At 45.0% G+C, this 22455-nt stretch overlaps 1 protein-coding gene and 1 long non-coding RNA gene across 22 annotated transcripts in view; one reads left to right on the top strand and one right to left on the bottom strand.

Annotated features, from left to right (window-relative positions):
* Positions 1–1505: 1505 nt before the first annotated feature.
* On the bottom strand, positions 1506–2754 carry LOC130602273 (uncharacterized). Its single transcript, XR_008972867.1, has 2 exons — positions 2136–2754; positions 1506–2033 (listed from the first exon to the last, which is right to left on the bottom strand). It is a non-coding gene; the product is annotated as an uncharacterized LOC130602273 (long non-coding RNA).
* A 7134-nt stretch (positions 2755–9888) lies between these two features.
* FBRSL1 (fibrosin like 1) overlaps positions 9889–22455 on the top strand; it is a 533144-nt gene continuing 520577 nt past the window's right edge. For 16 of the 21 annotated variants that reach the window (XM_057414894.1, XM_057414891.1, XM_057414892.1 and 13 more), the window contains exon 1: positions 9890–10206. In XM_057414894.1, the coding sequence (XP_057270877.1) occupies positions 9913–10206 (294 nt within the window). In that variant the 5' untranslated portion in view covers positions 9890–9912. Of the gene's footprint in view, positions 10207–22455 lie in introns of all 21 variants that reach the window. The other 5 variants (XM_057414898.1, XM_057414899.1, XM_057414879.1 and 2 more) reach the window with 2 other exon arrangements.

Below are 22455 nucleotides of genomic sequence, written 5' to 3'. Positions count from 1 at the left end.
GTCTCAGGAGGCGAGTTCTCAGCTATAATATTGATCCTCACGTACACTCCAGCTCACTGTGCAGAAACCCAAAATCATCTTCTCTACGTCCAGAAGTAACTTCCAGAAGCTGAGCTGCACAGGTTGGGTTGCAGACTGCTGCTTTATCATACCAGACCTAGGAGCCAGAGCTGCACTCTGGATATCAGCCTTATGTAGAAAAAAAAAAACCTAATCATGGGGAATTTCCAGATCTGGTTAATGTAGAAGACATCTTCCATTTCCTTCACTTCTTTCCTCCTAGTGGACTTGACATTCTGACAACACTCCCAGGAAATGGAAGCTTGGGAGAAGCTGGTTGCTGGATTCTTTCTCCTGTTACAGTACCACTGCTTATCCACCCAGTCTTAATACAATCTGGGGGGAATCCAAATCAAAAGTGTTACCTAGAAATGGGTCAGTACCATCACTTTCTGAGGCAGCTATATAATACAATATTACTCAACAGCCACAAGAAGTCTGTGCCACCTGTGAGAATAGTTCCTCTTCCCTGTTTTTATTCCTTCCTTGTTGGAAGAAGGGCTTAACTTCATACCTAGTCCATGTGGGCAAAGATGGAGGGCATCTGGACATTCCTTCTTTTCTACCCCTTTGAGAGCATTGTTAGGAGAATTATTCCAATACTTACTTTGATTTGAAGAGCCATTTCCACTACTTCACCTAAAGATGCCACAACTCCCTACCACCTTGCTCCTCTAAAGCACCTTGGCCAAGCATCGGCTGTACCTGATCCTGGTTTGCAGCTTGCTAGGTTCTGGTGAGACATCTGCATACCTTCAACCCACCTGAGAAATGGTGGAGTGGCAAAACTAAGGGGTGGCTGGAACCCACGGTGTGGGTTCCTCTGCTGGTTTACAGCCACAAAACAAAGTAGCTGAGGATATCGTTATTGGTTAAAAAGGCATCTAAAGCACCCAGCACAGCAAATGTTCTCCAATATGAGATTCATACTGAGCCAGCAAGAGAGGTAGTGCAAAGATTCAGCATTACTATTTTTCTGATGCATCAATGTCTCATAAGTTTGCAGCAGATGAATGTCACTCTCAAGCATACTGTTAGGAAAGATTGCTTAAAATTAATTAGCTTAGTAACAATGGCCTGTCATTATGCTACTAAGTCACCAGCATGAGCACATAAGTTACAGTGACAGCTCAGGGTATAAAATAAGTGCCTTTATATTGGAATTTGCAAAGTGCTAGCAGTCAAATGCCAATCTAGTCACTTCTTGTAATATTGCATAGTTTGTTCTTAATAGACTGCTCCCAACTCCCACACAAAAGTATGACTTATTTTACTACAGAGAAGTCTTTCTACTTAATACACTGACCGTGCCCAAATTTAGAAAGCTTTTTAAAGTGTATTTATTTGTAGAAAGTTGATTCATTCAACATCAAGTTGAATGTCAGATGTAGAACAAGACATCAAAAAAGGCTGAAGGTAAAGGGAAACAAAAATTCTCTCGAGTGACTTATCAGGGGATGCATGATAAACTTGAGGCAAGGACCGAATTCTGAGGGGTAAGAACATCAGCAGTTCCCACATTCAGCACTTTACAAGATTTCCCCAGTAGAGAAGGAAATAGTTATTGCTATAATTATTTCATAGTTCCAGTCAGCTGCATTCAGTTGTACTGTTATATTCCAATGGCAGGAAAAAGGAATACAGTAAACTATAAATATCTGTCAGAATTCCTTTGAAAGGACAACAGTTAATTGCATAGCTTGATCTCCTGCCATGCAGAGCTTGCATTTCAGGTTAGAAAGGTACAGATTGTTATTGATTTAATTCTCTTGAAACATGTGCAGTATAAAACTGTTCAAAAGACTTATGGGGAAGAAATATATGCTTCCAGAGGAAGTCCTATAGCACAAGATTGTGGCAGGCTTCCTTCTTGTAAAATGCTTTCTGAAATTCAATACAGCCCCTTGCAAAGGCCCTCACAATCCCCTCATAAAATGAGGTTCCTTGCTTCCTTTGCAGAAGTGAAATTAAGTCTGTGAATCAGATGAAGAACAACAAAAGATCAGCAATAGTAGGAAGAGCATGCAAAAAATAGTCCTCTGCATTAAGAATAATTCAGTCCTTATTACACTCACTCTAATAGCGAGTAATACATTTCAATCTCCCCTGTTTTCCTTTCATTTAGCTTCCAGTTCTGCCTTTCTCTTTAAAATCTTTCTGGAATCAAAATAATTCCAGACAATCAAGCCAACATTTTAACTCTTGTATTCTCCTAATATCTTTTAATTCACTTCTGATTTAGCTCATGCAAAGTTGGTCTGACCACCCAAAGACATTAGAACATGTAACTGTGCAGTGATTTGTTAAGCCTTGTCCATTCTGGGGAAAAAACTCCCCATTATAACCATTGACAACAGTGAGGCTGAAGCCCTGTTTAACACTTGTCCAGCTCACCTACTTTCCACAAAGGGTAACTTGACCCAGTGTAAATTATATATCATGGTGATTTTGCGAGTCTACAGCTGTGTTTAGACTGCTGCTGGTACACAGGGAGCTGAAATTCCCAGTGCAGAAGCTTTTATTAACAAGTTACACACATACTAGTAAACTCCTTGCTCCCAGATACTGTAATTAAGATGACACATCGTCCTGATGGTTGCTTTAAAGAGACAAAGTATTAATGCAGGAAATACTGCTAACATGTTTTAGCACCTGCTTATCATTAGTAGCTGACCACTTGTTAAGTTACATTTGCACACCCTCCTTTATTAGGGGAGTTCTGGAAGTTGTAGGTTGTTAGATACATCTTCTGAGCTCCTTTTTGCTAGCTCTCCCCCCAGTTTCCAGGCTTAGAACAGAAAAACATATTTACAGCCTAAATTTTCACAAGGGGGGGGGGGGGGTGTGGGGTGTGTGTGTTGATTTTTTTTGTTTGTTTGGGATTTTTAAGAGTTTTTCTTTCCAACATTAGCTGAATGATAATACACACCAAGAGATAAAATAAAACATATTACTTCAACAAACTTAAGAGTAAAATGAACACAACCTACAACACACTTAGAAGCAACTTCCATCCAAGGAAAATTTCCAATGGTAGCACTTAATAATGCTGATTGAGAAGATTTTAATTTGTACTCACCCCAAAACACCATGTACCACACAGCACACTGAGCACTGAAGAAGGTGGCTGTATACCAGCAACGTTCTAAAAGCAAGCAGAAGAATCATTAAATAGATTACTGAGCCCAACAGGATTCAGTCATACCTAGTCAAGTAAGACATAATATTAGGTACTGATCATTCTGCTGCAGGGCCTGATAACACACAGCAGTTTTCAGACTTCACACATATGAAGCAAGAGGCAGTACATACCCTGCAAGGGGTACAGCCTCCTGAAATCTGACCCATACGTATGCAAATCCACAGGCAGAGAACATCAAACTTCATAAGGCGGCAGGCAGGAGTCAGAGCCTGCCCACATGGAACAAGTTCGACAGCTAGAACCTGAGGGAGATCAGACAGGCAAAAAATACAGGCAACAAGTTAGGTAGGAGAAGGGTGGGGAAAGTTTTACTGAGATGAAGTAGGCAAGAAGGAATCTCTGGGGGAGAAAAAAAAAATTAGAGATTTAAGATAACAGACAGTAACAGCAGACAGGATGCAAATGGGGAATTCTTCCAACAGATTTCTACCACACAGGATCTCAGAAAGCATTTGTGCTCACCACCACATAGCTGAGAAAGACAGCCTACTGAAGTTACAGGAGAAGAATACTGAGGGCTTGTCCCTGTATCTCCGTTTCTCCAATTTAAAATGAGACTAAAGATAATAACATCCTGTCCTGAAACAATTTCAGCAGCTAAATAGAGTATATAGGGTCAAGTGAAATTAAGCTGTTATTAACTACCACCTTCTCTCACCTATGATATCAGAAAAAGAAGATAGTTTCTTTGAACAAAAGAACATCATAAGAACTACCATTCATACTATTATTACTCATAAAAACAAAACACTGCTATCCGGCTATTATAGATAGACGTGATTTCCTTCTTTTTCTTATTGTAATTCCCTTCCCTCTCCTTTGCCCACTTGGAATGTAGAGCCAGCCCCGCTTACACAGTGGCTGTACCATAACTGAGGCTGTGAGTTGAATCCAGCTAAACTCCCAACTACCATACTGGGTTCCCTCAAGTGCCTGGCAAGAAAGCTGAATAGCTGAGAACAGTACCCTTACCCCTCCTTTATGCCTTCACAGGCCAGCAAAATCACCACCATGTCAGCATATGGAAGCGGTTAGTAAATGAGGGGAGGGTCAGATGCAGCCCTCTATGCATTGATTGCAAGCACACACTTTCTCCCAAAAGCAAAAAAAAAAAAGAAAGGCGTACTTGAACCCTTAACGCAGACAGGCTGAAGCTGATTTATTGGGGTGATTTAGATCAGTTAAAACAAATTTAATTTTGAATACAATTTTATATCAATTAACAGAGTCTCACAAGTGTAGCCATTAAGGAATCTCTTTCCAAAACCAAAGCCAAATATTCAAGATTTATGAGACTGACTTGCCATATTGGAAGTAACTAATTATTCGTAATGATTCTTTGTACTCTGACAGTGATTATGTATTTTCAGTGCAAATGACCATGCTGAAGCAAGTGATAAAGGCAGCCTATGTTTGTGGAAGGGATACCAAGCAGTTAAGGCCTGATCGTTACAGCCAATCATTGGGGTAGCAGGGGGAGAAACAACAGACACCAGCTAAGACCAGTGATGCAAAACCCAGCTTATTTAACATCAAGTGTGTTCTGGTGCATGCCAGAACTGTAACGTGGTCTCATTTTACAGCCTTAAGCAATTTTGAATTTGGGTTGGTTTTTTTTTATTACGACCTTTTAGTTGTCTTTCCACCTTGGACATGATGGTCTTTAATAGAGCAAGGCCTCACAGATTCAGCCTGGAGTGTTTGCAACAGATTGTAAAGTACATTTGGGGTGAGAAGAACAACAACAGGCTTGGAGACTAATTCTCATTTGCACTGAAGTTTCTTCACCTTGCTCTGAGAGCAAAAGGCAGGGAAAGTGCAATAGCAGCCGTGCTTCCAGCTCCACAGGATGAAGGAAATGTCTCTAGATTACACTGCTCTGATTAAAGTCCCTGGGAATCTGAAAATGATAGTTAGACAGGGACCTGGTCGATTTTCATATTGCCTCAGGGTACAGAGAATATAAAAGCACCGCCTTTCTCCTCATAACTTCCAGTCCTACCCTAGACACAGGAATAGAGTAATTGAGAACAAAGTCCCCGTTCCAGTGAGGTGTTCCAGTGCCAGCAAGGTTAATGTCCAGGGGCAAGCTGGTGGTGAGAGCAATGCCATGTTTACTGTTATGGTAGCTGCTGTTTTGATGCTGTTCGCGCTCAAACTATGAACAAGGCTTTAATTTCTGATCCTCAAAAAACAAAGGCAGAGCAAGTTGGTCATTAAAATCTGCAGCAGCATGCATGTGATTAAAATGTTAATGTCAATATTGTAATCAAGGTCTGACTCACAGGACAGCTGGTAAGAGACCTGATCTGTATTGTTTAGCCCCGGTCACCTGATGCAGACCAGGGTTATAAAAAAGGTTGTGCCCAGTACAGGGCAGGGATCAGCATCCACTGCTTGGTGTGGTTAGCTGTGGGCTAAAAAGAGGAAATCAGATCAACTACAAGTGCAGTATTGAGAAGTTCAGCTATACTTGCACTCCTGGAAGAGGAAAGCTTTTCTACGGATCTCCTTAGTATCATTTAAGTTGCAGCTCTGTTGCAACGGTCCCTGAGTATCTCCTATTTGCCTTTGGTGCTGCTGCCAGGCTATCTTCTCTCCTTGTCTCTCTGGCCCATCTCTTTTGATTCTTTTGGAATTTTCTGTGCTAGTTTCTATCTAGTTGAGTTTTATCCATTTAAGCCCGTAGTAAATTTTGCCTGGTGGTGTCTAAACACCACAAGAGCTATAGTCTGCAAAGCTTCTTTTCAATAAATTCAGAACTAATGAAGAAGGCCTCTCTATTGTTGGAATGTCTAATACAATTATGAATTGAATGAACAGACCAGGCAGCAGTGGAGGGCTCCCAGGTTTGTGGCAGGGAATTGCCTGTTCTAACATCCATCTGTTTTCATTCCCTCTGATCCATTACCATTCACCTAGAGTTGTAACACGATGAATATCATTGTGCAAAAAGCCATTTGATGCAGGGCAGGGGTAGGAATTCGCTGTAGGTCTGCCTTCTATTGAAAACGTGAAATTGCCTTGGTGGAAGGAAAAGCACGATTGATTAAGAGAAGCTGTTTCAAATAGAGCTCTTTCACAGGTGGACAGTTTGATTTTGTTAATTCCTTTGGATGATCCTTCTGCTGAGTCAACAAAAATATACATATATATATATATACACAAAATTGGGGATAACGATGGATATCACAGAGCTGCTGACGGTGTGGAGTTAATTGGAAAAGAAATTGTATTCACAACTTTCCCCAGAAGGCACCTTTGGTTTACATTCGCAGTGACATTAAACTCCTGAATGTAAACATATCCGGGATTTGAATCTTGATGACCCTGCTGACAGGAAATAAAGAAAAGAACTATACAGGCAATTTCCACTGTCCTTGTTGGTCAGCAAATTTGGAAATGAATGAAAAAAAAAGAGACCTAGAAATGCATATTAATGATGGCAGACCTAAAGCACAATGGGACTGGAATGAGCCTAAAAATTCCCCAGTTTCTCTTTCTTAATGACTTACTCTTATGATGCACTTCTAAGCAACAGAGAAATTACCTTGTAAATGAAGGGACAGACTCACAAATGTAAGAACAGCTTATTGGACTCGGTGTAAATGCTCTTTTCTAGGAAGCGACTCAAGTATTGGTGAAGCAAATACAGTTAAGCTCAATCCACTGTTTAACTGGGTGTATCTAAACTCCAGATTTTTCATTAACAACCATCCCCTAGATTTTGGCTATAGCTTTAAAATACCATACATCTAAAAAATGATAGTACTGTCCTTTAGAGAAACAGGAGAGAAAACACCCTGTTGGAAATTCACAGTCCAACAAACCCCACAGCAGATAACTGTGACTCCCAACTAGCCTGTAATTACTCAAGGAAGCGACTAGACTCAGCTATCTTCCCTGTTTAATTGGCACGGAAAAGATTATAGGATTTTATTAGGATACAAATGACACCGATACAAGTGTGATTGAGGCATGCAATGCTTGACTGACTGCTTGCATTAAGAGGCTTTGTACCACTCATGGGATTTCTACCTTTGGTTTTAAATTGCTTAAATTTAAATGACATTTCTATGCTATATTTTAAAAGGATGATACTTTTAGCTCTTGTTTAAGTAAGGCAGGGCAACGGTGTTGCCAGACACCACACATCTTTCTAACTGTGCCTGTTGGGACCAGGTGGAAGAAGGCTGATTTTTGACTGCTCTGTTACTGCAGTTAGATCAGGAAGGTAGGAAAAGGGACGGAAGGTAGGCATTGCATTTCTTCCATTAAAGCCTTTGATGGCTGCGTTAGACACCCACCTACCAGCCTGCTACTGTGGGGGGACACTGGCCCAAGGAAGTCGCCATCCCTGGTGGTGACTGAACTGAAACATAACTGGGAGTAGGTGGCAAGAGGCACTTTTTGGCTTCCCTTACTTCCACAGCTCCCATGAACACTGAATTTCCTTAATGGATTTTTCCCCTACTTATTTATGAAGCTCGGTGGACTTCTTCAGGTTTTATTTCACACCATCCTTCTAGCTCCTCTCACATCCAGAACTGGAGGCTACCCCCTGGGGAAGGCAAAAGCAGCTAAAGACATAAGGAATGAAGCCAAGACTGTCAAATGGAGCAAAGCCAGCCACACACAAGGAAGGGAGCATGCAGGAGCAATGGTAACGTGTGGTAGTATCTGACTGGGTGCAATAAAAGATGATAACAAGGAGGATTAGGTCCTGCTACCACTGCGGTATGTGAGGCAGCCAGTGCTCTGTGCTGGAGCCCTGAACCCCACACACCTTCCTCAGTGGTCTCCCTGGGGCTGGGCATTGCGCAGTTCCCCACTAAGCAATCCCCTTTCCTGTGAAGTGTACAGGGACCAAGTCTCGGTGGAGGTCATTCTGGAGAGAGGGCCTGAAACAGCAGGGAAACAAGATGGGAACGCCTGAACTGCAAGCGTTGCAGAGCCTGAAGTAAGCCTCACCAAGGTGGACGGATGGGGAGCAGGGGCTAAAGGCTCTCCTGCCTCTGTTTCTGTGACCCCAGCCTTCACCCTTGGCCCTGTTGTCCTGCTCCATATCCCACCTGCGGCTCCTTATGCCCAACTCCTCTGCCCCTGTGCCCTCACCACCATTGTCCCCTAACTTGTCCCTTGAGTCCCAGGTTGCTCCTCGGCTCATCCCTCAGCGCTTCCCATCTCTCTCAGCTTCCCCTGTGTCCCTCAGCTGTCCCTCAACCCCCAACCCATCCCTCAGCCCGTCCCTCACCCCTCAGCTCATCGTTTAACCCCCAACTCATCCCTCGGGTCGCTCCTCACCGCGGCTCATCCTCTGACCCCCAGCCTGTCCCTCAGTTCGCTTTATCCCTTAATCCCCAGCCCACCCCAAGCTCATCCCTTGTCCTCAGCTCGCCCCCTGTCCTCTTCCCTTGGCCCTCGACCCCAGCCAGCCCCCCGCCACTTCCCGGGACTCCACCGGCGCCGTGAGGCGGGAGCAGGGCAGGGAGGAGAAGCGGGAGACCGGGCCGGGGGAAAACTTTTCCCGGCGGCGGAGTGAGGGCGGGCTTGGGGCCTCCCTCTGCCCGCTGAGGCGAGGGGGGGAAGCGGCGGCGGGGCGGGAAGGAGGAGGAGGAAGAAGAAGGGGGGGGCCGGGGGCACGGCCGGGCCTGCGCCGGGGAATGACGCGCAGCTGGCAGCCCTGCTCATGCGCGGCCGGCCGGGCGGTGCTAGCGCCGCGTCCCAGCTCGGGGAGAATGGGGCGGCATCCGGGCAGCGCCGACTGAGCGGCTTCTGGGGGCCGGGGCTGCGCCGCGCCGCGGGCGGCCGGGCTGGGGCGGGCGGGCGAGCGCCATCCGGCAGCGGGCGGCGGCCGCGGGGGCGCCGCGGGGGGCTGCGAGCCGCCGGCGGCGCCCGGCGAGGAGGGGTCGGCGGCAGCGGGCGGCGGCGGCGGGCGGCGGCGGGGGCTGCCCAGGGATTGTCTCGCTCGCTCCGCGGCAAGAAAGTTGGGCGGCGAGCGCGGCGGCGGCGGCGGCCCCCCCGCCGTGGTGTGCGGCGGCCGGAGCGGGGCCCCGGAGCGGCGCTGCCCCCGGGGAGGGGGCGCCGCGCCTGGATTATCCCGAGCTGGGTCGAGCCTCCTGGATCTGCCTCTCTCTTCCGCGCCGAGTGAAGCCGAGGTGTCCTCGTCCTGATCCAGATAGATCTTCCCCCCCTCTTTTTTTATTTTTCCTTTTTTTTTCCTCCCCTCCTCTTCCCGTCTCTGCTTTTTTTTTGGGGGGGGGGGGTGGGGGGGGCGGGGGGTGGAAATTTGTCAAGGTCATTCCGTGGATTTAATATTTTTTGTGTGTGTGTGTGCCGCTCGCCCCACCGCCACCCAGCCTTGCTCTGTGGATTATCATCGCCCTGGATCCGAGGGTCTGAACAGCAGGATTTTTGTTGTTGTTTGATTATTATTTTTTTCCCCTTTTTTAATTATTATTTTTGAAGGGCTCCGGGGTTTGGAGAAGGGAAGCGGTGAGTTGAAGGGGGCGACTTTTCTCTTCCCCCCCTCCTTCCGTGCCACCCCCCCACTCCCCCCACCCCGCGCGCCCGGCCTTCTTTATTTTCTTATTTTTTAATTATTATTATTATTTTTAAATACTATTTTTGATTCGCTGCTTCTTTCGGCGATGGATGGGAAAATCCGGCAGAGCCGGAGGTCGAGGTCGCAGCGGGACCGCGTGCGGCGGCGGGAGGCGGCGGCCCGCGACCCGCGGAACCAGAGCCCTTCCTCGGGCTCCGAGAAGGAGCCGAGCCCCGGCAAGGAGAACGGCGGCCAGAACTGCACCGCCCCGCGGGGCCCGCCGCCCGCCGCCCGCGCCGCACGGCCCCCGCGCCGCCGCCGCCGCGAGTCCAGCTCCCAGGAAGAGGACCTGATCGATGGCTTCGCCATAGCCAGCTTCAACACCCTGGAAGCCCTGGAGGTAAGAGCGGAGGGGGCCGGGGGGCTCTGACCTCCTGCGGGGCGGGAGCTGGGGCGGGGGGGGATGGAAGGAAAAAAAAAAAAGAAAATAATAACAATAAAATGTAAAAAGCGCGGTGCTTTCAGGCTGCTGAATTTTGCAAATAGCAATTAATGTGCATTAATCCTGGTGTCAGCCCGGAGGGATCTCGGGCTGCGGTCGGCAGGGTGGCGAGCAAGCCCGGGTGCTCGCAGCCCCGCTGGCAGCTTTCTGCCCCCCACCTTCCTTCTTCCCCTTCTTCCTTCCCCTACTCACCCCTCCCTCCTTCTACCGGCTCCGGCGGGTGTTAGCGATCACTTAGGGCAAGTCAAATGTTTGTTTGGGGTTTTAATTGGTTGGCGAAGGGCTGCAAAATATTCCTGGCGTGTTGGGATGGTCCGGTGGTGTTGTGAATGGTGGAGCTTCCCCCTCCCGCCCTCCTTCCTTCCCCCCCCCCCACCCCGGTTCGAGGAGTTTGTGTTTGCTTTGCCAAAATGCTACTTTATCTGTCTCCGGAGATTGTTAGCGAATGGCTAGTGTTTGACATTTTGTGGAAAAGAGATGTTTAAATGGATAATAATCCCTTGGTTGTAATTCCCATTTTTGAAGTAATTGAACAAATTCTTCATCTCTTGTTGACTGTACATATTTTTCTGATGTTAATAGGCTGGCAAAAAATATTGCTTGTCTAACTTATTACAAACAATATTTGCTGAGCAAATACTGCCTGCCTTGTCTGAGCTAAGTTAAGCAGAGCAGGAAATTTAATATTTTCAGAGGGACATTGACAAACTAAGACTTTGGCTTTGGATTTTTGTTTTGGTTGTGTTCGAGGGGAAGAAGTAAGTTGTTGAGAGAAGGCACCCAACAAGTTGCTTGATGGGCACAATAACTTGGATTCCCAGTAAATATGAGCAGTTCTGGTGCTTTTGCCCACTTTCTTTGGCATGCAGTGGTACGAATGTGGGCAAAGTTTTGGGTGCTTCCCTTGCTTCAGGTTTCCTGTCACTTGTGTGTCTGTTAACCAGTGTTCCAGTGTTGAGGGCTTCTGTGCAGGCTGATGAATACTCTCAGGTTTGCCTTGGAATCTCCAGCATCTTTGGCTCAGGCTTTGAGATCCCATTTTCTCCATGAGCTTTGTTTCTCTTCAGTTCACCCCTCCTGCATGCAGGCCTCTGGGATCTGGCGTCACAGAACCAACTTTTTTGCTCATGGAATGAACTTCTCAAAGTCCCAGAGATGTTCCCTGTGCTCTCATGGAGGTGTCAGCGGTGGCCTTGGTCACCTAACCTGGTGCCAGGGTGATGAAACCTTTGCTTGGAGATCCTGTGCTCCTGCTCAGGAGGGACCTTTAGTTTACCCTGGCAGTCCCCAAGCAGCACTAGGTGTGCAGGTACTGGGGTGGGAAGATGATTTGTGTGAGCTTGGTGATGGTTATTCTTTGGCCTTTCACAGCATCATTTTTGGGGTCTTGTCCCAACAGGAAAATCAACTGCTGATAATGAGAGAGTAATTTGTGTGCCTTTGAAACAAGCTATGGACGTGTCTGTATCTTCTTTTTTTTCCTTGGGTATGCTATGCTCTTAGTCAGATATGCATCAGCAGGTAGGTCCAATTAAACCCTTGAGTCTCTGCTGAGCTGTCAGTGGAGAAAGTAAAATTCATCTTCCTGTAGAAATTTTCCAACATGATGAGCACATTATCAGGAAATAGAATTCGAATGGTAGTGCAGTCCCTCCAGGGCTGACATGGAAAACTCTGGGCTTTTCAAATGGGATAAGCCTTGTTATCAAATCAACCAAACCATAACCTTGATAACAGGGCGCACAAGGATAGAAGGTGACCTTAAACTTCTGCCACCCTAAAGTCTGTGGGAGCACTTCTGTTTTTTCTTAAAACTAAATAAATAACTGAAAGTTTTTACAAAAGTGTCTCCTCTCAGATTCACAAAATACTGAAGTACCAAGTAAAATTAATTAGTTACTACTGTATTCACCAGCGCCAAGAGACTGTGTGCGCCTTGGCATCTTGGATGGTAGCAGGCACCTCAGAGGGTGAATAGTGTGAGCGGGATTCACCTGTTTCAGGTGCTGAACTAGGAGGTGTGTTGTCTTGGAGGTTCTTGGAGGGCCCCTAATGATAGTGTGCATTTTGTAAATACCAGTAACAGTAAAAAGGAGAACATATTCTGTGTTACATGTCTTTTTCCATGCAGCGCTGTGCTTAACCATAAGTGATGTTTGGCAGGTTTGATGCAGCAGCAGGGCAAGGGGATTGTTAAGGCAAAACTACTTTAAAGCAATGTATGCCCATTTAAATGGCAGGAATGGCAAGGTCATCTTGTGTGGTGTGGAGCTGTGTTCTTAGGAACTTGACTGCAGCAAGTGGGTTTCTTCTGCTTTGGAGGTTTGTATTTCAGTGTGTGTTTGTTTTTTAAAAGTCCTTAAAATAATCTGGGATGATAGATTGAAAATAAATGAGAATGGAAACCTATGTTTATGAGGGGGGAGAGAGAATAAGAGTACGCAGCCTAGGGACAGTACTGGACATAAAGGACTTTTATTTCTAATCCTAAAAGGAGCTTTTGTTGCATGTGCGGTAATTAGTTGTGATCCTTTCTTGTAGTGGTGTTCTTAGGTTGGTTTGTCTCTTGACGTTACAGTGGCCTGTGATTACGTATAGCTAAGCTCTGGGCTTCCCCTTGGAAATCAGTTTTCTCGGTGGTTAGGCAGAACTTAATGGTAGAAGCATTTGGGAGGGTTATAGTGGCTTTTTGTTTGTTTTTCTTTAGATCTCAAAATACTGTGAATTCCCCTTCCCCACTGAAGAAAATTCTTGCCACTGGTGTTCCTGGAAATAAAGGGTTCTTTAAAGAATAAATAAATATACATTCTTCCTTTCTGTTGACCTGGGGGTATGAGCACTTAAGTTTAATACTGAGGAATGGTTTTAATGCAATCTCCTTTAGCACTTTGGTGTGAATTTTAAGCATTCCGGATTTTGATTTAACTCATGTGGCAGTGTTTCCTTTGGCAGTTGTCACCTGAAAATGTGTCTTGTTTCAGTGACACTTGTGACTTGACTTACGGATCCTCTCTCCTACCATCTTTCACATAAAGACAGAGTTGGTTATATATATGCATTTTTTAAATTAAGGGAAAAGATTGAATAAAGCCCACAGACAAGCCAGCAGCAGCCTCCCTTTGTGCAGAAGAAGTTAAAACTTTCCCTTCCTCGCCCTGGATCTTCTTGTATAAATCCAGCTCCAACTCGGGTTACAAGCAGCTGGGGTGTGTGTACTGTTGGTTTATAATACCCAGCCACTGAATACAACTTTGGAGTTAACCTGGAAGCTTAGTTTGCCCTGACCTGCAGGCTTGAGGTGGTCAGCGGGACTGGCAGCTGCTGGACCACCATCAGGTGATGGTTCCTGTGCTGGGGTCAGAAAAGCTGGCAAGCTGAGAAACAGGGGATTTCTCACAGCCTTCCGAAATGAATGGTATGGATGTGAGCATGTGTGTATATTCATTACGTTCAGACGAAGCTGCTAATTATTCTTGAAGGTGATTGGTGAATCAGAGGGAGAGAATCTAAATGAGTGAGTCGGTAGTTGAGGGCTCTCTCTGATCATAGCTGTTCCTTTCAAGTATGAAAAACAGCACTAAAAGGGAACTTCATCAGAATGTTAATGAATGCGATCTTTGAGAGCAATTGTTCTCCCGAAGTAGTTGGAAAGACAAGGGGTTGTGTTTTCTTTTTGGCTGTTGTTTGCCATTTTTACAGATTCCAGCAAAGCTTTGGAATGCCGTATGGAAATTTTAACTCTCCTGGTCTGTGTGGATGGGTTTGGTGTGTGTGCATATGAATTTTTTGGGAATGTTTAACTTATTTATAGGATTTCATGGAGAATCCACTCACAGATGTGTGAGGAGCAAGGTGTTGTCTAGAAGTAGATCCCTGAGCTGAGAAGTGCATAGCCTGACTTTGTGCATGTCCTCTTGAAGTGGTGATGCTGCCCTTACAAGCCGAGTTAGGGCCCAGCTGCATCTGGTCGCGAACCCTGAGGAGATTAACGCTTTACCCACTTTTACTTTTGTTCCTATCCAGAGGTCTGGCGGTGCTAAATCCCAGTCCCTTCTCTGCTGTTTGCCCTTGAATGTAGCAGAATTTAGAAAGCTGATGGTGATAGTAGACTTCTGGACAGAATCCCTAAGTTCTTTGGCTGTTATCTTGATAAGACTGTTTTCACATGTATGTTGTACACTGTGCTGTTTCTGTTGCTCTGATCTCTCATTGATAAGAAAACCGGTGTATTTAACTGCAGCTTCCTGTTCCAAAGGTTTTGTTCTAGTTCCACTGATATAGCTTTGTAACTTCTCATTTATCCTTGTATCTTTGTGTATCTTGCAGCTTAGTTTTTTCCATAGCTAGTTTCATGTTTTAAACCAGGTTCCTAGTTATTTAAGTATTTTCACCTTCTACTTAATTGTCAAATGATGGTGTAACAAGTTAGTGTTTCTGATGGCTGGTTATGCCTTTAAAAAGGTGCTTTTAACCTCAGGAAAGCTAATGATTTTCTGGATGGTGCCCTAAAGGCACTAAATGCCTTTTGGTTTTCCCTAAGGCTGGTTAGTCTCCATTGATTTCTTCTCCTAGTTGTTGATTTTTTTGCATCTTGTCCAAAGCAGGTACTTAAGGTATTTTTATTGTTGTTAAGGAGCAAGAGGTGGTTAATGCAGAGCTAAAACAGAGCTCTGGAAAGCCTGAAGTATGTGCTTGGTTAGGCCATGCACTAAGGAGAGGTAGGTGCCCTGCACACCTAACTTTCCTTGCAAACACTGGGTGACCGGCAGTAATGAGGAATGATCCAGCTGTTCTGTTGGAGTTTTCTACCTCATCAATAAAACCTGCTGGGTTTTAACATGGCTGTGAAGGTATCGGAGAGAGGACACAGGTCGCTTACCTGAGGCTGGGCTGTGGAAATCCCAGCTAAGCTCAGGGGTCACCGTCATCCCCACCTGAGATTTCATTTTTGGCTCGCACTGCACTTGACACTGTCTGGGTGTTTTGAAAGACCTCTTTAGTATCATACTCATTTTTCCAAAATGGTTTCCTGTAGCACAACTGCTCTGCCTTTCTTTAGCAGTCTGAAACCTGGGGTAGAACACGAGATGAAGCTTGCTGAAATGTCAAGTGGACCAACCAGCACAGAGAAATTCAGAAGATAAATGATAGTAAATTGAAAACTGGAATCTATCATATTTGATAATGTAAGGTGCTCTGTATTGCACAGGTAAGATTCTTTTTATCAAAGGGATAAAATAAAACTAGTATTCCACTTCACCCAAATAATAAATGATACAGGATCCAAATTCATGTTTACTTCTAGTAGTGCATTTGGCTTTTTGTCTAGTAAGAACTGAAAACTTCACTGTCCTCTCAGTATGATAAAATGGCGCAATTCTTATCATTTATCTCAATTATTTTGCAGAATGGGACTGGCTATCGCAGTGTTACTGTCTGGGAAATGCTATCAGTGGCCAAGGGAGCCGGGTAGGACAAGGTCAGCTTAGTTATTTCGCTTATTCTCTGAGAGATTCCTGCTTGCTCTGCAGAAGGGCTGATGTATCACACAACTGTTTAAAAAGTCATAGAGGTACAGAGATATGATACCTGGCCTGGAGACAGTTACACTGATAGAAAGGTTTTGGGGTATGGACTTGTTTTTCACATTTTGGTATGCTCCAGCTTTCTCTTTCTTGGTGTCAAGTGTTGAATTCACACTGCTACTGCAGGTGGCTCCCCCCGCATCAGACTTAGCTGGGATTGGTGGGCTTCTAGAGTCTAAACCTGTGTGCACCTTGACTGGGGAAAGTGCTACCAAAATGTGCTCATTGCTTCATCTTCTCTCATGTCTGGTCTTTATCCTGGTGCTAAAGGCTGTGGGGAACATTGCGTAGTTCATGTTGCTGCAGCAAGTAGTTGAGAGCCAACAGTATCAGCAGAACTGAAACACTGTGTCCTGCTTGATGCAATAGGTTTTTTAAATGAAGATTTGAAATACAGTGTGTGGGATGTGCATCTTGGTATCAGTTGTATGTGAACATCCAGCTCTAAGTGGGAACAATTTCCAATTCACTGCACTTTAATGCCTCCAGTTTATCACAGTAAAGGTATAAAAGAGTTTTATGTAGGTGAAGTGGCTCTTGCTGTTTAAATATCTCTTGGCTCTGCTGTGTTCTGCACAACAGAGGCTGTGACCGCTGCAGCCGTGCTCCTCAGAGGAGAGTTGGAGCACTGTTTTACTGGCCTTGCTCCATCTCCTTGAAACACAGTCTCTTTTCCAAAACGGATGAACTCTTAAGGATACTGCGCAGATGCTGAAAGGAGAATCAGCCTTTATGTTATTAATCCAAAATGTTTAAAATGGAGGAGAGGGTTAAACAGCTTCCGAGCCGCCTAGACCTGCCAGCATTTAGTTGTTGGTCCAGTTCCTCTGGTGCAAGCAATTGTGAAAGCTGGGCAGGTACAAACTGCACCGGCTGCAGGGCTCTCCCACCCTGTGCCCAGCCAGGCCAGCAGCTGTGTAGGGCCCTAATGACAGGCAAATAAGGGCATATCAATTTTTGTAGCCTAATTATTTTGTACTGAGTGACTGGGTCTGAAGTTCAGAAGTACCTGGTGAAAGGGAGCTGAGGGCAGCTCTGTCTGTACATAGCACTTCCATGATCTGAGGTGAAGGGAGAGTATTTCCTTTGTAGCTCTGTCTTGTTTCAAGCCAAAAAGGGACTAAACTTGAACAAAAGTTGGATCTGCAAGTTCGGCGGTTGGCATGGATAAGGGGATTGAAGGGATCAAAATTATTTCCCTGCGCTGCTGGCTGCAAAACATGAGCTTATGGCACCATTCCTGTCTCTCCCTTTGTGCTCAGAGCAAAGCTTTTTTTAATCTTGTGCTGGCTATCTATAGTTGGGCCATACAAACATGGCAATTTAAGTCAAATGCTCTATTTTGGGGACTGTTGGGCACTGTCAGCAGGGTAAAGGAGCTGTGTTTGAGCTCCTGTCTTCTGTCCAAAGCCTGCCTTGGTCTGCTCAGAACAGGTTGTAATAGAGACACATTCAGAAAGTGTGTGTGTGTATAAATATATATATGATGCACTTGTGCCTGTACTCTACAGTATTTGTGGTTGGTATCATTGCATTATCATCGTCTCAACAGATGTTCTTTTTAGCTTCATAAAAATATAGCTATAATTGTTTGGGGTATTTTTTCAGTTTTAAATATAGATTGATTGATGCCAGGGTATCCCTGATGTAGCCTGTACTTAGTGCATAGGTGCTTAGGTTAGGAGGAAGCATGCAGCCCAAGTTGGGAACCAAATGATAATTTGGGGCTTCTGGCAGTTCAGTGGGCTGTGGTGTGCTGATGGACACCGAGCTCGTGTCTTTAACCCCTCCTGTTGATTAGTGAGGCTGCAGTTTCTTTTCTGCTGGCTCTTATTTCTACAGAGGAGCTAAAACCCCAAAGAATTTTGAGCTAAAATATGTCTTGAACTTTACAATAACATGGAGTGCATCAGCTAGTAAATGTATTATTGCTGTTGATTTTTTGGTGGCTCATAAATGTCTCTTGCACTGCTGTCAAAGAGGACGTGCAGCCTCTTTATTCCACTTAGCCTGAGCACATACTTGCACTCAGGGGGAGCAAGGCTCAAGATAGTGTGTAGCTAAGAGATGTTTATAGAATCAGTCAAACTTGATATAAAATAATTATGCTGTTTTGACACCTTGTTAATAACTTTCAGCCATTGGAAGAAATGGAATTATGGCGTTCTTGGTCCTTGATGGAACCTTGGCATTTCTTTCGGATTGTAAAATTAAAGAAAAAATGTGAAAGCCATTAAAATAGTTGGACGTGATGCCTGGGAAAAATGATGGGCTGCTTAATTGAAAAAATGCTTCGTTCCAGTTGAAGTTCATTGCAGTTCAGTTCTGCCTGCTTCCCTGTATCCGTAATGGAGAAGGAAGAGGGCTGATTGCCCCAAAATCTGTCTGGGAGAGGGTTTTGGGTGTCACTTAGTTCTTCATCGTATCTTTGAATGAAGTGGAAGGAAATCCTAGCGAGCATTAGACATGAGAGAAAAGTCTTGTCACCTGTAATGACTAAAATCCCCTGAAGTGTTGCCAGCGTGTACTTTAGGAATCATATAATTATATGATTATTGAAAGAGACATAAAAGACCTCATGGCAAAAAACTTAGAAAGGGGGAGGAAGGAAATCTGTATGCAAATGAAGATACACAGAATTTGCCATCTCTCTCCTTTTGGTAGTTATTTTTCAGTCTAAAGCTCAGTAATTGCCTTTATGCGGATTACTTAATAAAAGTGGGGCATGCAAAGGAGGGAGAAATTGTTTATGCTGCGTCACAGGGCTGGCTTGCAATCCCGCAGAGTTGGAGTAAAAATGGATTTTTTTCAGTAGAACTGCAGAGTGGGTTTTCTGCTAACAGAAAATAGCTATTTGTTGAAATGTTATCCTACAATAAAAGTGTTTTGTGGTCTGGTGGTTAGCAGAGGGGTCCGGAAGTTGAGATAATGGGGTTTTCTTTCTGACTCTGCCACAAGTTTCCTCTCTGAGCTGAAGGCAAAGTCTTTTCATCGCTGCCTGTGTTGCCTCAGTTGCCAGTGCCATTGCTGAGTACCTGATGGGAGGCTGGAATTGCTGCTCAGGGAATCTCATGTCACCCCCCTGACTCAGGGGAGCTGTCTCTCAACCCTGGTATGTGTAACTTGAAATGCATGCTGTGTTTGTGAAGGAGGTGATGGGAGAGCCTTGGATGAAAGAGCTGCTTGTGCTGTCAGTGCTTAGGAGCCACAGCAGTATTCTGTATTTGCCATGTTACGGCATAGCGATGTGCTTGTCTATGGTTGGATGCTTCCAAGCGATGGGTCCTGGCCATGTGCAGGAAGTTACGATGGGGAGCAAGTATATTCACTGGTGCCTTTTGGGCTCATTTGTCACTTGGGTAGCTTCATGCCAAAGTTGGTATCTCCTGTGTGAACTGCTAGTGAAATGTGTCCCCTCTGCCCCAGCTCAGGTTCACGTGTGGTGTATAAGCATCCTGTGGGATGTACTGACCAGTGCAGTGCCCTGCTGAGTGAGTTACATTTAGGGTACTGCTGCAAGTGTAAATTTAGCATGAGATTTTCCCAAGCTTTAGTTCTCGATCTCCTCTTAAAGTACAGGTGTTTGACTCAGGACTTCTTAAGTTCCCCTGGGTTTCATCAGTCTTTACTGATGCTATGGATTATAATCTTGTGTCTCATAGAGCACTCATTCGTGCATTTACTGTGAAACCCTCCTGATGCAGAACAGACATATATCTCAACAGAGGCTTTGTTGCAAGATATGCAAAATCCTCCTGCCCTTATTTTCTTTGAAGCTAAACAGTACTAAGTTGTGATGTGAGTTTGCTAATGTGATTTTTAGCTGAAAATGACAATGGTTATTCAACCAGATGGATTCTGTAACTTGCCTGCTATCAGCTCATCCATCAAGCTCCACAGATGTGTGTATGTTCATTATAATGTGCACATGGTAATGCTGTTGATTACAACAAACAAACTGATAACTGGATTCAAGGCCTATTAATGCTCTCTGGGCAGCCCCCCTGCTGTGGGTTTGGGCTGTGCCTCCAGGTACTAGATGGAAATTTGGAGTTGAGCTGCTTTCTCAGATCCTTTCCATTGCTGCATCTGCGGGGTCGATGTAACTTGTGTAGAGAGAACCATTTTGAGATGACTTCAATACAGGCGCTGACGTTTCCAATGCTGTTTCTATTGGGAAGAGGGTTAATGAAAGAGAAATGAGAGCCTCTGGGCTGCACATGGTCTGTAACTGGATTTCATACAGCTCATGACTCTTCTTCCACATCGCTGGATGACGCTAAGTCACATAGGGTGTGTGACTTAAAAAATTGCTGTCTGCATCTAGGCAGAAGTGCTTGCAGGGCTCGATCAGAAGAATGTTCCCATGATTGCTGCTAAGTCATCTGTACAAGTTTTAGGCTTTTTGTGAGAAAAGATGATCTTTTTAGCAGCTGTTGGTTAGGAGGGTGTCTGGAGCCTCCTGTTAACATCAAACCCGATTACCTCAGTTAGAAAATGAGCTTGTGTTTTGGTGAGTGTAGGATGTGCCATTTCCAAAACAGAGGTTATGAACTGCTGTAATGGGGGCCTATGTACAGTAATGTAAACTCCCAGGTGATACCTCGGATAAAGAACTATATGTAGTTTGTTTTCTTGACAGGTTCCCAGAAATTATATCTGAAGTTAGTCCTTTCTAAAAGACCAGACTGTTTACACAAGCTCTTTCCAGACAGAGCATCTCTGGTTTCTTAGCTTCAGCCATGAGGTGTCCTGAGGAATACATTAATGGGTCGTGAAGTCTCTGAGTGTATTGCCTGGTTTTCCTCCACCCAGGAGGCTGTCATCCCTGGGCTTATGAAGTTCCTGGTCTCTAGGGAAGTACTGCTCTTCTGTGCAGCTTTGAGGCAAGCTATGCTACTGAATTGTAAGATCTTAAAATTATTTCTCTTCATGATTGAAATGTGCTGTGCTGCTCAGATGTGTGGGTTTCCAGGGGAGGGTGTTAAAGCCTCCCTGTTGGACAGGAGTGAGGTCTTTGGTTTCCTGATCACTGCTTCCTGGTCAAAACATATCCAGTGGATTTTCTATAGCGCTGCCAAAATAAATGCTGCAGATAATCCAGGGCCCGGAATGTCATCATCATCGGGTTACTGAGTTTCTGTCTGAAGGTCAGCTAGCTGTGACTGTTACTAAATGGCTGTTTGTGGTATGTATGTGGTCTGCACTGGTACACATGTGTGGTTGCATGTCTTCAGTGTGGCTCTGGTGTAAGGGTATGTAGCCAGAACAGGGGAATGTTTTGTGTTACTTCTCTGTAACTTTGTAAGGTTGCTACAACCTGTGAAGATATTAATTTGACCTCAAAAAGAACAGAATGTAGAGTGCTGGTGTTCATCTGTGTTAAGTACAAGTCATCCAAAATCAAGCTATTTGGTTTACTTTGTGGTTTGTGTGTGTTGCCAAAAAGATGGGTCCTTTCTTTTTAACACTTACATAGCAATTGGCGGATTCTTCTGCCATCGCTTACTGCAGTTGCTTGGAGATGAGAGGTTTGTGCACCGCACCAGCAGGACTGAGAGACAACCCGTTTGTGCAAGAAACCCGTCGCTGTCGGGAAGCAAGCGAATGATGTGGAGTCACTGAAATAACATGGGTAAGCTCAGACACTGGCCTCAAACTTCAGCTGAGTTCAGGAAATGCTGGATCTGGGCTGGATGGAAAGGGGCAGCAGAAGCTGTCAGGAGGCTGCTGGTGGGCTGTGCTGCCATGGGGCCAGGAGCCAGAGAGGTCCTGCTGTCCCTGGCTGTGTCTGCTTGGGTTGGGTGGACATCTGCTTCCCTGGTGTGCCTGTCCTCTGCTCCTGGGGTGTTCTTGTGAGTGTGATGAGATGCTGTAATGTGGAGTGTGCTTCAGCATTAGGGCTAGTAAATGGGCAGCTTCTGGTGGTGTTTCCTGCAAATAAATAAAGCATGCCTTCATTTGGGATATTTGTTGGTTTGATTTCTATGTAGTTCTGGTTTTCTGTTAATTACCAGTAGCTGAATTGTCACTGTTTCACTGTTCTTACGTGAGCAAAAAGGAGCAGCTACTGAAAAGGGGGAATAGATTTTTGTCTCAAGCAATAGATTAATTCTTTTTGTTCTTTTACATCTCTCTCCTTTTGTGCATCTGTGTGTTAAAATTCCCATTCCTTGTTTATAAATGTTTAGCAGATGAAGTCGCTGGTGTTTTTCCTAGTATTACCTTTGTGATGTTAAGAACATAAGCAAAATGTGATTATTCACTGAGTCTCTGCTGAATACCGTAGGAATAATGAGTCTGTGCCTAAAGTGTAAACCCAGACACAAAAAGCATGCCAATAAGAATGCAGACCTGGGAGGGGAAGATGCAAAGTGCAGCTTATTTTACCAATTTCACTGGAGCATCCTGTACCTATTTTGGGGCTGGGAAGGGGTTAATCATGGGGTAAGACTGGCTTTTCTGATGCCAGGAGCAGAAAGTGATGCGAGATGGGGCTTTCCCCCAGTGATAGAGAGATGCTCTGGGAAGAGTAGCAGCTTGCGGCACTGCAGCTTAACCA

Source organism: Pezoporus wallicus, unplaced genomic scaffold, assembly GCF_028554395.1.
Source record: "Pezoporus wallicus isolate ANWC-B61680 ecotype Strahan unplaced genomic scaffold, APGP_CSIRO_Pwel_v1 contig_8047, whole genome shotgun sequence".
NCBI lineage: Eukaryota > Metazoa > Chordata > Aves > Psittaciformes > Psittacidae > Pezoporus > Pezoporus wallicus.
The sequence above is the reverse complement of the archived record's forward strand: the minus strand, read 5'-3'. Positions and strand labels throughout refer to the sequence as shown.